General features: G+C 36.1%; 1 protein-coding gene across 1 annotated transcript in view; it reads right to left on the reverse strand.

Moving 5' to 3' along the window:
* LOC105388420 overlaps window positions 1-23,732 on the reverse strand; it is a 34,778-nt gene that overhangs the window by 9,910 nt on the left and 1,136 nt on the right. The window contains exons 4-10 of the mRNA XM_048629113.1: window positions 22,738-22,777; window positions 12,249-12,287; window positions 11,690-11,911; window positions 11,079-11,245; window positions 10,243-10,396; window positions 1,902-2,165; window positions 612-778 (exon numbers count right to left, since the gene is read on the reverse strand). Coding sequence (XP_048485070.1) covers window positions 612-778; window positions 1,902-2,165; window positions 10,243-10,396; window positions 11,079-11,245; window positions 11,690-11,911; window positions 12,249-12,287; window positions 22,738-22,777 — 1,053 coding nt within the window. The remainder of the gene's footprint in view (window positions 1-611; window positions 779-1,901; window positions 2,166-10,242; window positions 10,397-11,078; window positions 11,246-11,689; window positions 11,912-12,248; window positions 12,288-22,737; window positions 22,778-23,732) is intronic.

Here is a 23,732-nt window from a genome sequence, read left to right on the forward strand (position 1 = left end):
CTAATCTGTGTCATGTTTACTGATGGCAGAACCTGTAAGAAATTCACTCTTATCATTAATGTAAATTTTAGAATATGTAAAAAGTCATGTTTTGATATTGAATTGATGATCTTACGATTTCTTTTTACACAATGATCTTATTCTGTGGGGACATAACTTTTACCCATAATAAATAAAATTTACGTAATCCTACGTCATCGTCATTGTAGTGTAGCTATGAAATGATGAATTGATTAAATAATTCATTATTATAACCTACAAAATCTTTGTTCTTGTTATATTGAACAGTATGAAACGATTTTATGCCACATGAAATGGTGGAGATACTTCGTAGGAAGAACAAAATTGTACGGCCAGAATAAACTAGATCACAAAAACATACCCATGCCGTGAAGGAAAACATCGTGAGGAAACCTGCATATCTAGATTTAGCACATCTAGATATGTGAACCCACCAACCCGCAGTGGACCAGCGTGGTGGCAAATGGTCCAAGCTTAGGAAGGCAGTTTAGACCTTGGGGATATGCAGAAAGGTTCCACTCGAGAGAGCCAGGTGCAGGTACTTACACCCCCACAGAGAATAGAATAGAATAGAATAGAATAGAACATACCCATGCTCATCATCAGCGGTGTACTCAACAGTCCTCACGCTGCCGTCCGCCTCAATGAACGAGTACATTCCCCTCACCGCGTCGCCGTCGCGGGTCTCGAACTGCGACTTGTGGTCGCCGGTGTGCGGATCTGACACCGAGTATGAGTACGTGTATTTAGGCGGCGCCTGGAAGATGGATATGTTCAATGAAATGTGTTAACAAGCTCACGGAATGAGTACAAATAGGTGGTTGTCGCTAAAAGTGATAAAGTTCAACAAATTTTTGGGTGGAGGAATGAATTTAATATGGTATTTTATACGTGTGGACTTAAAAAAAGGGACTAGGGTACCTATATAAGTAATGGAATGGGAGAACATTTCCATTGGATCCCGGGGAAATCTTTTAAGACAAAGTGGTCAGAAAGGGGTTTTTGTGACGATCTTGCACATCAGAAGAGGTCATATAGGTACAGTAGTTGCAATAATTAGCTAATTATGATGAAATTATTGAGTGATGAAAGAGTGGAATAAATATTGCGTTATGCTGATGGAATATCAAAAGCGTAACAATAACAGTAAGCTTAAAACGTTGATAACATCTTATCGCAATCTCATCAATCAACCCCATTCATGCAAAACAGCGGGTTATAAACACGTAATTGCTTAAATAAAACTGTAAAGACAGTATCATACCGATTATCAGATTAGGCATATTTTGTCATGCCCACTTACTAATACAATGGAGACAGCTTACACAATCCAAAATGGACAATGCATGCGCCGACTTATTACAATAACTTCGCAAAAAATACAATCCATATTTGTAACATAACAAAGACCGTTTTAGCATGTCAGAAATGTATAAGTAAATCAGTAAGAATGTACAGTTTAATTGTTACACTTAGATCTTTTTAGGTCAATGTCCAGTGTAGATAAAAACGCAGGCTCTACCACAAATAAAAGATACGAATAGTTGGTATGAAGGTCACTCACTATTACGTGGAGTATAATTGAGTTGCGGCCAGAGACCATGAAAAGACCGCAGGGAGGTGAAATTGTATGTGTAGTGTTATGATTTTAATGAGATATACTACAGTAATTGATACGTTTGTTATCTGACGAATCAAAATGGCGATCGGATTGATTAAGTATAATCTTTGGTTTGTTTTTATGGCAATGTTTGGGTAAAAGGTAAAGGTTTGGTTTCTTAATTTATGCAAATATATGTTTGTTCCATTGGTGACGCTATTATGTGTCCATTGTGCCAGCTTGAATTAATTTATGGTTTAGAAAAGTGGTATGAACTTACATAAGTCTTGTAGGTAGGGGCGTATATCGCCAAGGGGTTGTATGTATCGTAGTGAGAGTCTTCATAGCCACCGTACCCCGAATTCAGACCAGCATCGTATGCGCCTTCTAGTCCACTGTGGTCCTCAGGATAATAACTCCCTGCATTATGGCCGTGGTCCAGATTGTGTTCGTCGTGTCGTATGATGGTCTGTGAAGATATCGCCTGTCCGTGCCCGATGTAGCTGGCATGGCATAAAGTCGCCACTGCGCTTAGTAATACTGACTGCAAAGAAAAAAAAAGATAAATAAAAAGAAGGTGTGTCGCTGATTAGATTAGCCTCTATGCTGGAAATTTTAAGAAAAAGAAGTTTTTTCTTTTGTACGGTTTATGAATTTTATTGTTTAAAACCTTACTTGGTGGAACATAATGTGTGTTGACTAGTGTGTTAGAGTTGAGATCACGAAGGGTATGTCACGGTGTGTGGGCGTGTTGCTTTTTATATGTAGTTTGTAGTAGTTTATTAACGAGGATTGCGTCTACGCATCGCTTTGGTACGGTAGAGTGCCCCCGAAGCCAGGGGTTCTGAAACTAGAGCACAGAATTTTAGGAAAATGGCGGTATAAGTAGGTATGGCTGCGTGGTGTTAGCCTGTTACTGGCATGAAAACTATGATGGTAAATAAGGAAACTATAATATCTTATACAAAATATAAAGTTTCAGTCAGTTTTTATGCTCGGCTAAACACCCTGATTTTCTCAGTTTAATGTAACTTTTGTGTAAGATCTTATAAATGTGTCTATTTAACAATCGTAATATCATACTCTAATTTATCTAAAGTTGACAGTCCCTGACTTTCTTTGAAATGAAACGACGCGGCTCTTTTGAAAAGGATGTCCTCGACGGTTTCGCCAACAATATCAAAATACATTCACAAAGCGCATAATAATATACAATACATTCACAACAAAGCCAAACTATTTCTTAGTTGTTGTAATTTTATAAAATGAACTTACTCTATTTTGCTGGTCTAGTACTAAGTATATTTATAATTTGTTACAATGGAGTATAGGTAAATAAATACCAAAAAGTTCAGATACAAAAAAATACCAAGTTAAGTCGATACTCTATATTACAAAGGTCCAGCTAACCAATAGATGTAAATTGTCGATACTATAAATAACGTACAGAACCGAACAATGGGCCATTAATGAATGAAATAAATATATAAAATGTGGGCGAAGCACGAGTTTACGCGTCGCTTTCGTTCACGATTCTCGTATAAGTCACGGCCGTATTGAACGGTCAGTATTTAGATTAATCTTGTAAATCTTTCATTTCAATTACTTATTGTTGAATTATGGTTCCTTTAAAAGTACCTGCGAAGAATTGAATCGATTTCCTAGGCTTTTTAAAAGTTAAAATATTAGTAGGTATACTATTCCATTCAAAAACACATTTAGATCAGTTTGTTTTTGTATTCTCTGCAAAAAATAAAGATCTCAGACATTTAACAGTGTCAATAAGTTACCAATTGTTATACTGTGCGACTGAAGATTATATCAGCTAGACGGGGTACTTGTGAAACTTTCAATACTTATTATCTTTTGGTGGGTGATAATTGCTGCAATATCTTGTAAAAAATAGGAAAAGCTAGTCAGATCAGTTGTAAGTCAAAAAGTTAAGGTTAGTAAGTGAAAAAATAATAATAGGTTGTATTTGTAAGTCCTTAAAATTTATCGTCAATAGCTAACTTGATTTACATTTAAGATTTTTTTTCAATCTGTATATCAGGTATAGTCGTAGTAGTTGATACGTCACGGTCACTCTTGACTCCGTAAATATGTAAATGTAAAATTTGTGCAATATTGATATAAAAGGTGTGCTTTTGAATATCTTCTAAAAGCTTTGAGCAAAATAAAGTTTTGGAAACTAACACGTTATTTCTTATTTTAAAAAATCAAAAGTATTTTATCCTATTAAATTATTAAAATTGCACAGCAAAATAGATTTGTAGAGTAGGCCTTCCGTTGACTCAAGGTTGCGGGTCGACGTTCGTTCGACGGATCTAGGATTCTTGGTCGACCGAATTTACTCGACTCGATCGAATTCCGCACGCAGAGATAGAACGTAACTAACCATGTATCTAATAGGGTCCATTTTAATCTTAATTTTTTAATTTAGAAATATGTTATTTTTATGAAACCTACAAACTCCTATAATATACAATAATACAATACAAAAAGAAATGTAGTTAAATAATACTCTTTATTTTAGGATCATACACAAATCTTTAGTTGAAGTATAAGAAGTCTTATATGGTGGTTGCTAAACACAACCATACCGCGATGTAGCATGTGTCACACCAGCGCCATCTAGTGAGAATCGCTGTTAACAATTTCTTTAAACATATCGCCCCCCAAGGACTATTAATGTCCTTAATAACAAGTAAGTAATAATATAATAATCTTGAAAGTATCATCATCAATAAAGGGAACAATACAATATTTTGTGGTTAGTATTTAGTGTTTACAATTAACTTGACATTGGCAGACATTGTAAAACAGGTGGTAAACAATTTCAGTTTGTAAAAAATCTGAATCTATGAATGTAGGACAATAACTATCATGAGTTTATACAATAAGACGTAACTAAAGATGTACATTCTATGTTTTTACAGATGTAAATGTGAATAAATCAAATCAAGTAAAATTAAAAGAATTTTGCAATAGCATCAAGTAAATAAGTTCAGTTACAATAGTTTTCTTAGAGTCCATAACAATTTCGAAATTATCACTTTGTGCAAATTTAGTTCACTTAACTTTAACACATTGAGGAATTGCACTCATCACTAACTCACTATGAGAACCACTTGTGTAAGGTAAACCTCCACGTGATAGACGCTGTGTCATTCGCTTTCGTAGCATTACTGAATGTTTCTCAATGGATGCTCTCATCAACCATTCATCTATGTTATGTGTCTTCCGAGTAGCTTCTGTTTCTGTAAATTCTTCGCGTTTACAATGTGCAATTCCGTGTAAGCAAATCTCGTGTATCTTGTTGTGAAGGTGGATAAATAAGAAGCTCTTCATTAATGCTGTTTGCTTTCACAGGTTTGGCGCTTCCACCAACGACAACTTGAAGTTTAGTACTTATTACTGCACGGTCAGGTAAGTAGTAGGGTTTTCTATCATCTAATCTTTCTTTTTCTGTTTCAGGTACTATCTCCGTGTGTGACTGCTCTTCGTATTTCTTCATGAATTTATCCTTAATTTCAGGTATTTTTTCCAGTTGCAGTAATCGTGTTAGATCAGTGTTTCGAGTGTGATTTTTCCTGTGTAGCTCTTCACACTGAATCTTTTCATTAGCCATCGACTTCTTCTTAGGTATGTACTCTTTTATGTCCCGGAACTGATCTACTTCAAACTTTATATGTGCCACAACAATATTGTGTGGTTGTGCATCAGTTGGTGTAACTCTTCCAGATATGATCCAGCCCAGTCGAGAATTCAGAGCAATCAGGGAGTTGTGTCTTTTTATTCCATCTAGGATTATTTGTGCATGTACTTCTGCACCGAGCAAGACGTCTATAGATCCTGGCTTGTAATATTGTGGATCGGCAAGTTTCAAACATTCATGAGTAGGCCAGGTATCTTTAGAAAACTCTTGTGATGGTAACAAGGAGGAGAGTTTTTTTAATACGTATGCGTTGGTTGTGATTTGTGTATCTTCGTGTTCTTGTTTTGAGCATAGTGTCAATTTCACCATAGATTTTGTGGATACCACTGATGTGTCTGATATGCCTGTGATTTTGCCATCTACATAAGTTCGATCAAGACCAAGAAGTTGTGCAGCTGCTTCAGTGATAAAAGACGCCTGTGATGCTTGATCAATAAGCGCTCTTAGTGTGTGCTTTTTTCCATACTTTGAAGTAACTGATATCAAGGCAGTCGCTAAAAGAACCTGTGCGCTGTTACATGTGTTTCTGATGGTCTGAGTCTTCAATGTCACTGCTTCATCTTTCTCAGGTTCTTTTTCAGCTGATCTGAAGTTATCGTACGTAACGTGTAGTAAGGTATGGTGACGTCGACCACATTTCCTACAGCTTGTGATTGAGCGACAGTCTTTCAGTCTGTGTCCCTTGACTAGGCAATTGAAGCAGATCTCGTTTTCCTTTATGAATTCTTGTCTGTGTGGTATATCTAGTGCGGCAAATTCTTTACAGTGGCAAACATAATGATTCTTGTGACAAAAGGTGCATTCTATTGTGTGTTCTTCAGTGACAAATGATTTTACGGATGTAGCCCTTTGTGTTTGTGGTGGTGGTCTTATGTATTCTGGTTTGTATGCAATTTGTGATTTTGACATCATTTCCATTGATCTGAATCTAGTTTCTAAGTACGCAGATAGTTGTGTGAATGTGGCTATGTCAGTAGAAGATCCAAGTGACTGTTCCCAAAGCTTGTGAGACTCCATATCGAGCTTTGCAACAACAATGTGTACTATAATCGCATCCCAGCTACAGGTATCAATCTGAAGGTTTTGTAATGAATTTAGGCATTCCTTTGTGGTGTCGAGTAAATCTTTTGTACTTCGAACACATTCATTCGATATCTTCTTCTGATTAAGTAGGCGATTCAGTATTGTGTTTACAATAATTCGTTTGTTATTGTAACGATCCTCTAATGTTTTCCATGCGGCGTCATAGTTTGCATCTGTCAGTGAGAAGTGCTTGAGTAATTGTTGAGCTTCTCCTGTTAGGCTAGATTTCAGGTAATGGTGTTTCTCTATCTTTGATAATTCAGTGTCATTGTGTATTAGTGCTATGAATAAATCTCTGTAACTCATCCAATCATTGTAATTTCCGGAAAAAGTGGGTATCGGTATGGGCGGTAACTTTGTGCGTTTGATAGAAGTTGTGTCATTATTTGCAGTGTTTTCTGTTGAACACTGTTGTGTATCTTTCTTTGTGAGTTCTATCAAACAATCTTTGAGTAAAGTTTTAAGTTCTAAGTATGCCTCTTCCGCTGTATCGAAATTCTCGTGTATGTCAAGTCTTATTTCTGCTAGGACCTCATCTGTGACTGTATTATTTATTTCATTGTACTGTGTGTTAAACAATGTCCAATAGCCTTCTAGTGTTTCCATCCGTGTTTCGATGTAACCCTCTGTGTATCTACTCTTAGGCGTCTTCTTAGTGTTACTTAATAGCTTAGCTATTCTTTCTGATAAGAGACGTTGTGATTGACAAAGTTTCGCCATAGTTGCAATTCAGTCCGAAATCAAAAATAAAACTTCAAATTTTCAAAGTTCAAAATTCATTCAAATTTTGTCAGAGTCCAAAATCGCCGAAATTTTTCTAAGTGTTTGAAAAAAGCACTGGGATCAAAGGTCAACTTCAAAACAAGTGACGATTGCTCTGGTACTCTTTTTACTTACCCAGAGATCACGACTTTACCACTTTTTCACTTTAGCACATTTCACATTTGTCACATTTTATATTGCACTTTTTACATTTATCCGCTTCCGAAGGACCAAATATTAAATAATACTCTTTATTTTAGGATTATACACAAGTCTTTATTTGAAGTATAAGAAGTCTTATATGGTGGTTGCTAAACACAACCATACCGCGATGTAGCATGTGTCACACCAGCGCCATCTAGTGAGAATCGCTGTTAACAATTTCTTTCATAATTTTGCATTAGCATATTGCTTGGGAAAGCTTATTTATTAAAAATATTTACTTAAAAGTAGCTTATGTTAACTCTTTGTCTGTATTTGTTATTCTTTAGTCATCTTTAATTTGTTTACGGGGAAAATCTAACTTGTATTATAAGAGAGATTGTGTGTTCTTGTTAAATATATTTTATACAGAAATAGCAAAATTCTACGTTATTTACCTATGGGATATGACACTAAGCAGGTATATAAATGTACAATAAATTGGAAGGGGTTGTGAATGTTACGTTCTATGCCGATGACTTACTGTTGCCCTGTATTGTGAAATCTAACCTTTGTGTGGTTTGTTACTTGTACATAGGCACTGCGCCGTTTCGCAGGAAATGAACTAATTCTTAGATATTGCCATGTAATATTAGTCATAATAATATTACAAGTACCTACCTACATATTTTAATGTTTATGAAAACATGGATACAAATAGACCTTGATAGCCAATCGCATTATAATCAACTAACTGCCCAAGAGTTGATGCTTATGTGGGTATCGTAAATAACAGCGGCAGCGCCTTTTACAAGTACCTATATAGAATGTGCATACTATGTCATTGTCTTCATTTCATTCATAATCCAACGGATCAGATGACTATAAATGCAGACTATAGGTGAGTTACATGCATTACTGACTGTTTTACATGATAATGTTGCATAAAAAGGGCAAACTCTGGGTGTCAAACCACATATATATAGGCTTAGAACCAATTTCTCCATAGTCGTATAGATCGTAACCAGGGAAAGGTTGATCAATTATACGTCATCTCCATATTTAATTCTTGACAAATGTGTCAAAAGTCAAACAATAATCCCTGGTTATGCTCTAAGCCACTATGGCGAAATTGACAACATTTCAAATAAAATGCTCACTGATTTTATTTTATTTTCCAAGAGATATCACAATTTTTTTAATTTCAAAGTTCAAAATATTTATAGTATGAGTGACGTTACGTCGAGGCTTTGGATAAAAATATTTTCGTTGCCTGCCTAACCTAAAAAAAAAAAAGTTGGATGACATTAACTTGACATGAACAAGGACCAATCAACTTCAACTTCAACTTTATTTTGTGGCAAGGACCAATCACGAACTTCCGTCATTGACAAGGACACATAAAAGTCACAGACATTTGAGTGATGTTTGTCATTGTCATTGTCAAAGTGACATAACATGTTTTTTTTTGTTCATGTTTTAGAAGTAAAAGCGCGTTTAATTATTATGCCACATCGTGATGTCACGAATGATAATTTAGATTTTTATGTTTTTCTCTGAAATAAATCAATAGAAAAATCGGAAACATTTTTTTTTGTGAATATTAGAGCCATATCTCTAAATGGTTTTCGAATTTCAACTGTATAAAATTTTGAAATGTTGTCAATTGGCACTTACGATACTATACAAATTATTTTATACTTTTGGTTGATTTGAAATTTTCAGTTAATACGGGTATTAAACTGAAATGTGATTGAATTTTAAAAAATTTGTTCGTATTTTGTATTACTATCTGTGTTTAGGTACATTTACAGTACATTACTAGGCCATTATGTTATAGGTAAACCTATTACGCATAAAGCACCCTTCATGATTACGTTTTAACAACCAATCATGAACTTCAATTTACGTTACTTAATACCTTTGAAAATCACTGCCTTTTGGCGATTATAATTCAAATCTAATAGCATAAACAGTAGTTGATGTGAATGAAAATGCACTCATGTATAATGAATGGAGATAATGCACAGGATGGAATTTTATGAGTGATCTACCTGGTACTACCTATTTGTTTCATAATTCAAGTTGATTAGTATGTTATTTACATTGAGCCGTCTTCGAGAAGTTTACTGATGAAATCAGACCCTTCAGACATTAGTCAAAGACGTCCTTTGTTTTGTTCTATAAAATGTATAGGCAAATTGCTTGGCCCATTGCATTGCGAACCCGGCAAAAGTGGAATGATGGATGGTAGCACGAAGTTCCGAAACTAATTCGATTCTAATGCGTTTTTGTTGTTGAGCTTGTCAATAAACAACTCTGCCCTTAACCTCTAAAGATAGTTTCAACATAGTTTCAACTTAGTATGTCTTTATTACCGATTGGTACCGTGATACCATTATCAAAACGCCTTCGTTTATAAAGCTGTGGTTTTTTTAGGCCGTCGCCCGCTATCATACATTCGTTGCGAAACTTCACAACACAAATGTGCAATTATAATACCAAAACAGTGGCCAGAAGCCGCTAGCGACATGCAACAGAGCGTGAGTCTAACTAGACTAACTATTTTAAACCACCAAATTACTACACAATTCAAGGTTAAGTATTTAATTATGCTTGGTTTGAAAACTGTTTTATAATTATTTGGATCGGGTTGCTTGTTCAGAGTAATCGTATACGACAATTACAATTTAATTTACGGTGTTAAATTATTTTATTTAGTTATTTTAGTACCGGTTCAGTTTTGGTATTCCATAAATGAAATGAAAGAAAAAAATAATTTTCAGCAGCTGATTATATTTACAGTTGAGTATAAAAACGATTCATCAATATACAATACATACATACACGCATTAAATATCACATTTCAGTCATACGACATTCATTGGGGTTCAAGTTATAGCTAGAGGCTCATTTAGTAGTGTCCGAGGTAGCCATGGTGTCCATGCGCCAGCACGGGGGCGGCGTAGTGCAGGGGGGCGGCATGGACAATGGGGGCGGCGTGCACGATGGGGGCGTGCACCACGGGGGCGGGGTGGTGGCCGGGGGTCTTGTGGACGACCGCGTTGAATCTACAAACAGATAAAACAAATGACTATTGTTCCTTACGCGTGCGTCATAATCTCCCTTAACAACCGCTTGGTGAGACCAATCGTTTTCCATAGTTGAGCAACGGCACATTCTGTGAATACTCCATTGTCTTTGAGTCTGTTTAGTTGTTCTGTTAGTACAAAAGATTGTGCGTCCAGTATCCAGCTGTTCTGAGGTGTAATGGACACCGTGTGAACACTTACAATAATGGTTCGAGACATGATTGTAGTGCTCTATCCGTAGGCATATATTAGTGCTGGTAAATACGTGTTAGGTTGGCTTCCTAAGTTTTTCTCCGTTGGTGTGAACATATTGTTTCATAAGGGTTGAACATTTTATCAATTGGCGTGGTTTTACTACTATATTTCTAGGATTCTATTTGTTTAGGATTCTAGGTATTGCTGTTCTTACAAAGTCTAAGAAATAAATATTGATTCGTAAACAAATAAACACAGTACTCTTACGAGGTAGACATGGGTACGTAATATACCATGTATATATGAATGCTTGCTGAAGGCTTAGCACGGAGCACAAGACGTGAAAAATGTTTTCCGTCATACTCGGCGGTGTTAAACCCGATGCAAAACTTTTGCCACGCCCCGTGCTAGACCTTCAGTTCATGCTACAAATCAATAGAATAAAACAATAATCCTCACTACTTACCCGTGGTGGTCGTCAGCGGTGTACTCGACCTTGCGCACGGAACCGTCGGGCTCGACCAGCGAGTAGCTGCCGTGCACGGAGCCTCCGTCGCGGCTCTCGTGCTGGGACTTGTGGTCGCCGGTGTGAGGGTCCGCCACGGAGTACGAGTAGTCGTACTTGGGGTGCGACTGGAATGAGGGATAAGGGGTGTTAGGCTACGTCCCTACATGTATGTAGGGACGTAGGGATGTATGGAGGATTGCTTAGCGCCTAGCGAGTCACCTAGCTAGGAGAGAAGGTGGTTATGTTATTGGTGGTTTAGGGTGGTACAGGATAAGTTTTGTGTCTTTGTTATTGGTTGGTTCCAGTTTCGTCCAACATTATTAAGTCCCTATGTTATTCACTTGTAATTGATAAAGATGTAATATTGCTGGACTAGTGCATCGAAATTATGGTAAGTAAAGGCAAAGAATGGGACGTCATCCAGCCCATTTGAGTTTACGCAGGCACGCCTGGATGACAATGGCCTAGTATGTGGTGATGCTCCCTGGGAGACGCCTATGTCCAAGAGTACAGGATAAAATATTTAATTCACAAGTCTCAAACATATGTCTTACGTCGTGAGCGATGGCGATGGGAGCAGCGTGGACAACGGGGGCGGCGTGGACGAGGGGAGCGGCGTAGTGAGCCGGGGCGTAGTGGGCGGGGGCGGCGTAGTGAGCCGGCGCGTAGTGAGCCGGGGCGTAGTGGGCCGGGGCGTCGTGCCTCACGATGCTCTGGGAGGAGACGGCCGCGTGGTGAACCGGCAGCAGACCGGCGCTGGCGCAAGCCAGCACGGCACTCAGGGTGACCACCTGGGAAGAAAGGGTTACTGTTGAGGCGGTATGCTTGGTCCGCATTTTGAATCCAATTTTGAATCTGCTTGATTTGTGAGCGGGTATTTGAATGAGACTTGAATCCAAAGGGTTGATAAATCCAGGAACAATGTAAGCAATATTTGAATGAGAATTTAAGTATTATTCAAATACAGTTGAGGCGGAATTCTTGGTCCGCATTTTAAATCCAATGGCTTGATGAATGTAGGGTTTTGAATGAGACTTTAATCCAAAGGGTTGATGAGTCCAGGAACAAAGCAAGAAATATTTGAATGAGAATTTAAATATTATTCAAATGCACAACTGCTCTACTTACTTTGGTGAACATTTTGCACAAGATAATCAGAGCAGGTGACTGATACAATTATGGGCCGTGAGCCAGACTTTTATATGAAAAGCAAATCGGACTGAGGTCCTACGAGTGTGGTGGGGGGCGGTCACTGCAGTTCCGTAACTTTGACACGGCGAGGTCGCATACCTACACATCGACCACAACCAACATCCGACACAACCACCCTTCACACCACGTAATAAGGCCGCCTTTACCACGTGTCGGGTGACGGACAAAATTGACTGCCTTCTATTAATTCACAACCGCCCTAGAGCTAGCTCCGGTAATTATAATCTCTGAAATCGATATTGAGTAACAGAGGTAAATAGTTGAGTGTTTACTTGTAATTTTTATTTAATAATAGACTAATTTAACAGTGACATGTCCGAATACGACAGAAAATGATACGTTCTTTGAATGTAAGCGCTAATGGCTGGTCGCTAAGCTACTTGAATGTTGCAAGTAAATGATATGAACGCCCTATGGCCTGGAAAAACTGTTTTCATTGAACGATGTAGCGTTTCCAAACGTGCTTAGGGTTGGTAAATGTGGGCGACGAAAATTATGTTTAACCGTATGTATTTTACCCTAAAACCTACAGTATTTTTATGCTTTATAAATGAACCTAATGTATCTGTCCATATTCACTATAAAAAAGTTACTTAAATATCTTAGACAAAAATAAAATGTTTATAATAAACAATATAATAAACACCTGTTTAAAACTGCAATTTACTGAAATTTGCTGAATCAGAAAATATTTCCACTTCATCGAATACTGATCCGCATCGCCCTCAACTTACAATGTTGGGATAAGGAAGGCAGAACAAAGAGTATAGCCATAACGAGTGCTTGTTATTCTATGGTATAGCGGCGTTCCTTGGGACGTGTCAATGTATAGCAGTGGATGATTGTATGCTGATGATGTGATGATGAAAGGTATTAATCGTGTTACTTAGTATAACAAACCTTCATTATCTTTGTTTCACGAATAGGTAAACGGTGCGATTTTGGATATTACAAGACTCTATTTATTTTCCCCTAATTCTAACGGGAATCTTACAGAAGCGATAACCATAGATAAAAGACATAATAAGATCCATGTTAAGGGCCCGTACAGGGTGACGTGCCGCGCCAATTTTGGGTTTTCAATGCTCTTCACACAGCACACGCAGTGACACGCACACATGTAAGTTTGCACAGTGGGTCGATAAACTTTTACTCGCCAACTTTATTGACAATTATTTTCAAGTAGTGATTTGAGGGTAAGTTTAATTTTTAATTACACTGGTAAGCACCAGGAAAGAGTAGAAATTAATAGGGGTGCCACTTTTCTCCATACTCGGAACCCGATTAGATTTCTAAACAAATGTGGTATTTACTTGTAGAAAGGTAACTACAGGTATTAAAGTGTAGATAATAAGTTATACTAAGGGTATACTAAGCCGAAAGGGGATGACTCAAGGGGTCATTCTGAACAACTTTAATTCTACGAGTTATGCAAAAACGCGAAAAAAAAAATTCGTTTTCCATGGTAAAAAGTCACGTGTCAACAAAGTTTCTATGATAAAGGTTTTTTTTGGTTAATTTTTAAAACTCATAGAACAAAAGTTCAGAATCAGTCTCACTTGTTTTAACCCGACTGCCGAAGGAGGAGAGTAATGTTTTTTGATTGTATGTATGTATGTTTGTAAGTATATTTTTTGGTGGCAGAATAATATTTTTTCATATTTTTAGAGTTTCGTACCTCAAAAGGAAAAAAGCAACCGTTATAAGATCTCTTTGTTGTCCGTCTGTCTGGCTGACTGTCTGTCACTGCCCTTTTTCTCAGAAACGGGTAAAGATATCAAGCTGATATTTCGCATAGATATGAGGAGTACCCAAAAAAAATTGGGGTACTCCCTCTCCCATACAAGTAAATTGGGGCTGATATTTTTTCCGGTTATTTTGATGGTGTAGGTAGGGTATCGTTGAATAGGTCTTTTAATATAATAGGTATAAAAAAAGGTTAAAATATAATTATTTGGCTTTTACCCTTAAATTTGGGGACCACACCATAGACAAATCCTAATTTAAAAAATGATTTCAATAGATGGCGTGATTTTATGTTGGGTAACTCAGAATAAGAAGTGATGATATCTCAGAATAATAATGGTTAATGGTGCTATTCCGCTGAGCATCGAAACCGGTGGGACGCTAATGAAAAGTGGTCATGGAAATGCACCAGGGTAGACCCTGCTCCTAGAACAAGGCATGAGTTTGTGATTTGTGTGCGTGAAAAGCGAGGATGGAAACTTTGAATATTTTCTTGATTTTTTTATTATTGATGCAATAACATATAATTAGTATTATTCTGAGTCACCCACCGAAGTCACCCCGTGGCAGGTTGACTAGATAGGTACTTTTGCAAATCACGCCATATATCGTTGTTTTTATTAGTGGCTACTGTCTATAGAAGATATTCCGTCATTGACAATTTTACGTTACGAATGAATTTAGTAAACCCAGTAAACCTAACTAATCCAGAGGAAACCTAAAATATCTTTCTCTCTCTTTGAAAAACATACTTAATAGCCCAAACTCGATTCTATTCTATTCTCTGTGGGGGTGTAAGTACCTGCACCTGGCTCTCTCGAGTGGAACCTTTGTGCATATCCCCAAGGTCTAAACTGCCTTCCTAAGCTTGAACCATTTCCCACCACGCTGGTCCACTGCGGGTTGGTGGGTTCACATATCTAGATGTGCTAAATCTAGATATGCAGGTTTCCTCACGATGTTTTCCTTCACCGTTAGAGCGATGGTATACATTGTACTTAAGTTAAAAGAACTCATTGGTACATGTCAGCGCCGTGATTCGAACCCGCATCTCTTGCGTGAGAAGCGGGCGCTTACCCGACTGAGCTACCACCGCGCCCAAACTCGATGCTTTTAGCTATTAAATCTTTGAAATAAAATTCAGTCACCTCCGTGTTACTGCCCTCATCAGATCCTCACGAGACCATGCCTCAACCAGCACCATGAGACTGTGTTTTTGAATCCTAACCTAATCTTCCTACGTATTGTCATCACTTAGATCCATTCACTATATTCCTGCTCCTCATCCCAGGGCCGTGGGGAGGCACGTCAGCTTTTTAAAGACATCAGCAGCAGACTAATAGAAGTCTCAAGGGACCCTAGGGCTGGCACTTACCTATCACAAAGGCTAAGCATCGCTATATAGCGGGGTAACGCGGCCAGCGTCTTGGGTACCCTACCCGACAGTGGCAGCGATCTGGCCAGCATCTTCTTTTTAGTTTAATTTTATATTAGTGAGTTTTAGTTAGGCATTAATAATTATAATTTAATCAAGAAGTACCATGGACTTAACTAATAAAAAACATTATCATTTAATTTATTGAATATAGTATAAGAATTATGCTTCCTCAATTTCAAATCAAATTATGTTGGTGTCATAAAAGTTGAAAAAGTGCAATGACAACCAATGTGCAGTGATTTTGTGTCTGTACACAATTAGATCGCGAGCTGTCAGTGCCGCCTAAACCGACGTGACCCTTCTTTGGAGGCCAGCGGCCAACTGAGTCAAACGTCACTTGTGTTTATGATTTTATAACACAGAAAGCCGCCATAGATATTTGTATGAAGATTTGAGGGAAAAAAATTGCTCAAGTTTGGGATTAATTTACACAAAATAGGTGTGTGTTTATTAAAAAACAAGGTATTTAGCGCCTAGTCCAAGCATTTATCTTTATAATTTGATAAGAATCATATGAAAATTCTTGATAATTACGACACAGTTGTTACAATACGGGAGTGTGATTTACTGGTTTTTCGTAATTAATTTACAGTTATCCATAAGCATTTACTTAAATTCGAATGATTCAGCACCTAGCTAGACTCTTCGGCTACCTGTGTGATTTTTTTCAAGGCTGTAGAGCATCATTTACTACATAATTCTATGACAATGCCAACCCTCGATTGCCTATTGCAGACCCTTAAGAGAAATATTTCCAAACGTTATAAGACGTCCAATCAATAAGTGTAAGGACAAAACGAAGCAATAAGAGTTCACTTTCAATAATCCGGCCCAGTAGCGGACACAAGGACTAAATTTTATGTTTGTTAATCACAATTTTATTGATTTAATTATTACAAGGCTGGTTACAAATATAAGCATAACGTTCGCGACAGTTTACCTAGAATGTGCGGAATCGATAACTATATAGGGTGTTGCAAAAAGGCTATACTAAGCCGAAACCTACATGTGCGGCATGGTATATCTAAACCCAAAACTGAAATCCGAATTTCAAAATTCGCGAAAAAAAATCATTCTCCATAGTAAAAAATCACGTGACCAACTAAGTTTGTATGGAAAGTGAATTATTTTTTTACGAATTTTGAAATTCTGATTTCAGATTCATGCTTAGATATAACATACTGCACATGCTGGTTTCGGCTTAGTATATATGTATACCCTTTTTGCAACACCCTGTATTTCATTGTTATCTGTCGCAATATAAGTTTGATTGATTTTATGAGTCAGGTTGTGCCAGAATTGACGCGGTAGTAGCGAGTAACTCTAGCCCGATATCTCGGAGATCAAACCGTTGGAAACATGATTATAATAGGCAATTGCGACATTTCTATATCGAATACAGCATGAATGACTTAACACTAAACCGCAATGTGGCTGCTATTCTTGTAGGTTTGTATACTTAGCTTCTTGTGTTGTGTGTGTGGACCAAATCGTATAAGATACGCGTTTTACAGGGTGTAAGAAAGTATACATGTAATTATCTAAAACGAGATCATGTAACTTAATTGTGATTCTGAAGAACTATTAATGACGCCATGTTTATAACAAATATTAAAATTCTTTTGGCTTTTAAATCAGTAGGTACTAAAGTTTGATTTCATTATTTAAGTTCGGTAGCGGTTTAATATTAATAATTTTACGAATATTATATGAAGATGTTCATGTTCCTGACACAAAATAGCTAAATCCTCTAAACAGTCACAAAATAAAACTAAATAAGATGCTAAAATAACATTTCTTAGACCACCGAGTTAGATTTCTTAACCAGTTCCTAAATGTTAGTAATTTGATCGTAGAAGTAATACATGCCGCCCGATTCACTTGTGTGAAACGTTTCCAATGCCATAATAGTTAAAAATAATGTAACAAAAGTGGAATTAATGTATAGGTATAAGTGATTGGTCTCTAAATATTTTTTTTTTTTGTAAATAATTATTTTAGACCTATCATAATTGTAAATTTTTATACGTATGTAAATGGTTTATGATAGTAAGCAAACTTTTACTAAGATAGTTTTTCAATTGTCTCTGCGCACAGAATTTGCATGTTATGTAGTAGCAAAATAAATACGCTTGTTGATTAATTTGTAAGGGAATTTTATTAGATTTGACGTTGATACTGTAAAGTTTTGTTAATGAATAACAAGTTACTTAGATACAGTACGCGTAAACCTAAATCTCTTTATAGTTCAATTTGTTGGGGTGTATTACATAAACTATGAAACTCAGATTTAATGTAGGTACATTAAAATGCACTATCTTTGACTACAGTTCAAACGTACTTGAGAATGTTTAAAGAAATATCGGTCATAGCCGGGAATCGAACCCTTGACACAACATGACAACAGCGACCGCTACTAACCACAGCGCCATCCCATCATGATAGTTTCATTCTCGTTTCATGGACGCCATCACTTTCTTGTTTTTCGTCCCTTACGCTGAGTTGCAGAAAGGAACTTTAAGCTAATGATGACCTTAAATGTATACCTGCCTTGCTTTGATAGTATACGGACAGAAAGAGACAGACATATATTTAATGCCGACATTAGCTTAAAGTGCCTTTCTGCAACTCAGCGTTAGTCTAGTATAGACAAATTTTTGCCGAAGAAAATCTGTTAAATCTGCCTTTTTTCAAAACCTGTTCTAAGCTTTAATGTAGGCCACTAGGATTATTTTTATTTTATTAACTCCCGAGCAATGAAAAAGTTCCTTCCACAAAATGCCGACAACAAACGGCCCCAATTTTTGAAAACCATTTATTTAAAATTAATTCAATATTTACGTTTTTGTTTATCATATTCTGAAGCGCTGTTAAATGTGCTTCAATATTGCAGACGGCGACATTAAGCTAACCTTTCTGTTTAGGAATAATTTGGTGCTATGTCATTGGAACTTTTTCATTGCTCGCGAGTGTAGTTGACTGGTCTTCAAGTAATATGAATGACGCAGCATATATAATGTGGTTTTTCTTACTTGTCGTAGATTTTAAGCAATCTTGGAGTGTCTTTTTATTTGAATTAATTTAAAAACTAAGTTATAAAATAAAACATAATGACAAATACTTACAAGCAAAAATTATTGAATCCGTAATTAAACAATTTATTTTGGCCGTAGTTTATTTGTTTAATAGTATTTTAATTAAAAAGACACACAAAGATTGTTTACCTTTTTCGCCAAATAAGAATGAATACAGTTTAGGTATGCCATAAAATTGACAAGTACGTTGTTACATTATAAAATAAGCATTTGCGTCACTATATTGCATGTTAAATACATTCGAAAGGGCTGCAATAACAATTAAGGCAGGGCCACTGTGATCGAGTCTTAATTGTTTTAATCATATTTTGTAATAGTTAAATAACTATAACTGACTTGGTCAATAAACGCCTACAACTATTGAAGGTATCGACCAGGTATGTACCTACTTGGTAGTAAACCATCAATCATTCTCTCTTAAATATTTATTGAAGCCACAGGAACAGTTGCAAGTACTTTTTTACTAATAGAGAACGACGTTTTTTAAAACTATATACTTAATTAGTTCACTAGTTTATGTTTATTTGTCAACGCTTTGAATGATATACTAATACTATTTTTTATTAACCTATATGCTCAATTTACGATAAAAATGGGAAGAGATGATTTAGCGAAAAATATCTAGAGCGTCACATTTAAAAACCTTTATTTTTTAAGTGGTAATTAATCCTGTTGAAAGGCTACATAATATTCCTTAACTGTGATTATGTCACGAAATAATGACCCTTGAACTTTAATATATAGTATATATCTGGTTTAGTTATAATTAAAATTGACATAGCCGAGCTGTTTCCAGCGTAGAATCAACTCAGCAAGCTTAAGTACATTCTTTTATTTTCTCAAGAAACAGTATCTACTACCACCAAATAATAACCAGTAACAACTAAACCAGCATTGCCGCGACCGCAGCTGGCCTGACCGTAACCGCGGAAGCGTGATTATGGTTTAGAACTAGCACTCGTAGTATACTTAACTTACTTTTGTTCAAGCAAGGCTAAAGGTAAATATATAGAATACGATCGAAAGGAACTAATGAACATAAAGGTCAGAGGTCGCTCACCTATTGTGACTAGGAAAACTATTATTAGGTACTTATCAAAAGGTCCTTGCTGGTAGATTGGTTAGCGTAGTGTTAAAATTGAAATAATCAATTCATTTTCTGATATAGTCGATATCTATTCGATCTCTGAAATAACTTAATTAACAAACCTTCATCATTTTATGTTTTCTTACAAATAATCTTGTTTTACCTGTTAATTGCGTTTTCTTGAAAGACTACAACTTAATAGTTTATGCCAATACATAAATTAATGACAAATTACATGACAGAATACAAAATTTAGTTATTGAAGTTCGTTAAACAAACTAACAAGTGGTGACTTAATTTAGCGCTAACTTAATCTTCTTCAAAATGACAGATTCGATTTAAAGATAATTTCATCATTAATTTAAGTAACGTCTCAATAAAACCACAGAGTTAGTGGCGCTACACATTTAAAAGGCAGCTGTTTAACTTTAATGTATTAATTAATCATATCTTACCTTACTAGCCCACTTTTAATGCATACATTTAACTTAGTAAGATGGTATCAAAGACCTTGCTCCATCCTTTACGTTGTTTTAAAATGATGAATATGATTATTATGTTGCAATTGCAATCGTACCTTCAAAGGGTTAACTTCACGGTTGTCTAAGAAAGTGTTGTCCTTATTTGTAGATTTAGATTACAATTGAGTAATCTTGTTTGTGTGGTAGTTTTAGCTATAGTAGTTTGCAAAATAATCCAACAATCATGTAAACAAATATGGCGGACTGACATTGACAGCGTATTGTTTATGCCCATAGTGATGTCACAGTGTTCTAATTAGATTAAATATATAAGCCATAGACTATAAAATAAAACTGATTATATATAAAAAGTGTTTATTAAAACAAATTTAAATCTTCGTCTTCGTCATCATCACTATCAGAAGTGTCGCCGGTGACCGTAATTATAAATGGAACCACTGTGTCATCGCTTGCCGTGTCTAAAATGCCGTCGAGCTTTTTCATTTCTTCCTCTTCCTTTTTTCGTTTTGGTTAATTATATTAAGCTCTTGAATTATTTTTTTATTGTATTTAAATAATATTAAATTAAAATAATTTATTAAATTAAAAATAAAACATAACTTCAGATTACGAACAACACTAACTTTTCAATGACTTATAGAGTTCGATGAGTAAAAAACTAAGATGACAGCTTGTCAAATACTTCGAAGTTTTTACGTTGCAAATGTTTTAACAAATTTAACTTATAAATACAAGTTAAATCGTGTTGAAGATAATGTGAAAACAATGGTGCGTTCGTTGAAATCAGACTATGTTCATAAATTGATCGAAAATGTATGTGATTACGGAGTAATCGTGACAATTTGGTTTGTTTACATGATTGTTGGATTCTATTGCAAACTACTATAGGTGGGTAGTATTTATTATGACAAATATAAATGACGTAGACGACGTCTTGGTCATGTAGCACAGGGCGCTAATAAGACGTGACAAAAGTTCTCCGTCGCGCTCACTCTTGAGGCTTTGCGATTTGAGTGACGGCGATGCAAAACTTTTATCACGTCTTAAATGCTCCCCGTACTAGCCCTTCTGATAGAAGTTATGTGTGTGATAAAAGTTCACAGTAGTGTGAAGCTAATTATTAGCTTATTTAAGTATTTTTACATGACTTTAACCCACACACACACACCTTTAACCAGACTTGTGAAGGCTCAAATAAAATAGTCTCAATAGTTATTAGCACTATCTCTGTTTCAGTGCGTCCTATGCACTAGGAGCTATGACTACTTTATACTATATTGATACTGTATAAATCAACTAGTTTTTTTAAAGTTTTCTGTTCTACATACCTCTGCTACTGCCTCTCACTATGTCTAATGTTCTCAAAAAAGTATGAAGTGGAGATTATACTGGGAAACTCTCATACTTACACTGACAACTCCAGATAAGCAGCAATGGACTGTTGTACGGAGCATGCCAGAGTCACGTAATCAGCTGTGCCAAATATTGTCACCACGGTGACAAGCGCTAGTCCAGCTCAAGTACAATTGTACTAACTTGCAAAAAGATGGAATTCTGAGGCTGGCCAAACCTACGCACATGGAACAAATATGGATCGCCCTGATTAAGTTCCTCATGACTTAATCAGTATTTACGACTATCTTACTGCCAGTTTCTTTATCTCTATCTATCCATAACTGGTAGTTATTTTCATACGATTTTGACATAATCAAAAGTAACCATCTGTCAAAATCGTATGAAAGTAACTACCAGTTATAGATAGATAGAGTTATAGAAACTGGCAGTTAGTCGTTAAACTTTTATGTTCCTCAACGGCCCCTATTGTTTACTGTTAGAAAAAATAAAATAATATAACTATGATTTTTTTTACTGTTTTCGTTTTAAGTTAGTGAGGTTTGGAATCTGCATCATAGACATATTTTTAATCGCTACATTATTACTTACTACTGCTTTTAAAGTACTTACTTATTATTCGTTTATAATGATTTATAATTTAATTCTGTGCAATAAAATGTGTAACTTACTTACACTGAGTTGCAGAAAGGATCTTTAAGTTAATGTCGGAATTAAATGTATTGTTGCCTTGCTTTGACAGTATACGGACAGAAAGAGACAGACATATATTTAATGTCGACATTAGCTTAAAGTCCCTTTCTGCAACTCGGCATTAATCTCATGAACTGATAAAATTATGAACTATTGGTTTACTTTGTATCAAGACAAATTCAATTTACTACTAGAACTAGTTCAATATGTTAACTAGAAGCGAAGTGAGTAGGTTAAGTGCCTCGTCTATGAACGCTCAACATTTTAACCGATTTCGAAAAAAAGAAGAATGTTCTCAATTTTTCCATATGTATTTTTTTATATGTTTGCCGATATCCGATTCTTCGTTTACTTCGGTTTGAATAAAACAACACACATTGTATGAATTATTATACTAAATTTTAATGACTATATTAAATAAAAAAATGAGGATCACAGTATGAAGGTACATGTTGACGTAAGTCTAGCAATAAGTTAGGGTTCAGTAGTGGTGGTGCTGGGACTGGTACACGTGGTGGCTGGGCCCGGAGTTGTGCACCACCGCGTTGAAACTGAAACGAGAGAAAAAGTTAGTAATAATAAAGTTAGGACCCCAGCTTTTACAAAAATTCAGACTTGCTGCTCCAATATGCACGGATGGCTGAGCGGAAATTATGGGGATATGTACAAAGGTTCCACACGAGAGAGCCACGTACAGGAGCTTCACCCCCCATTAAAATAGAATAAAGTTAATAGGAAGAAGGAAGATGTATACAGGAATTTTGGTAATAAAATGCGAAAGTTTGAGAGCATGATGAGAGATAGTTGTAGGAAAAACGGATTTACGTGAAGTTTTACAGTTATACAGAATATGAATTAGTATAAAAATGAATATATTGTGTCAAATTGATTCGGAAGTCCTACGGGAAAAGCTTTAAGAAAATATCGAAGCTAACGGAAAGAAAGCTTGTTGGTTTTGTTTTCCTAACAAGCTCCTAGGAGCCATGTCCATTAAACACGAGTCGGAACAATATTTCATGCCATCAAAACAGGTTTCAGAACAGGCCTAGCACCTGTTTGTGGCTGCAGAGGTCAACAGCCACCGGAACAGTTACCGGTTAATTGTTACCGGTTCGACAACCATGTCATTTAACATATTATAACATCACTATGTGTTACGTCTTTATAGCAAGTTTTGACGACTAAGGTAATCCAATGTAAATATGTACGTTTTATGTAATTTGTCGAAAGTTGCACTCGTCTATTACTGCGTGTCAACTTTAAAGAGTATCAGGTCCTGTTTGAACAGCTTCTGTGGGCGGAGATGATGTTCCGTAATGAGCTTGTTACACCATCAGATTAACTGACATGTGAGCGGAAGCAATCAAGCATGCTAAGAATTTAGTTTAATTTAGTTGTAATACTACCTAAAATTTATTTATCGCCAAAAAATGCTTCATCTTATTGACATAGTCGGAATTTCTATTCGTAAGCTAGTACGTAGCGCGGAAATTCTTCCTGTTTTGG

Source organism: Plutella xylostella, chromosome 22, assembly GCF_932276165.1.
Source record: "Plutella xylostella chromosome 22, ilPluXylo3.1, whole genome shotgun sequence".
Classification (NCBI taxonomy): domain Eukaryota; kingdom Metazoa; phylum Arthropoda; class Insecta; order Lepidoptera; family Plutellidae; genus Plutella; species Plutella xylostella.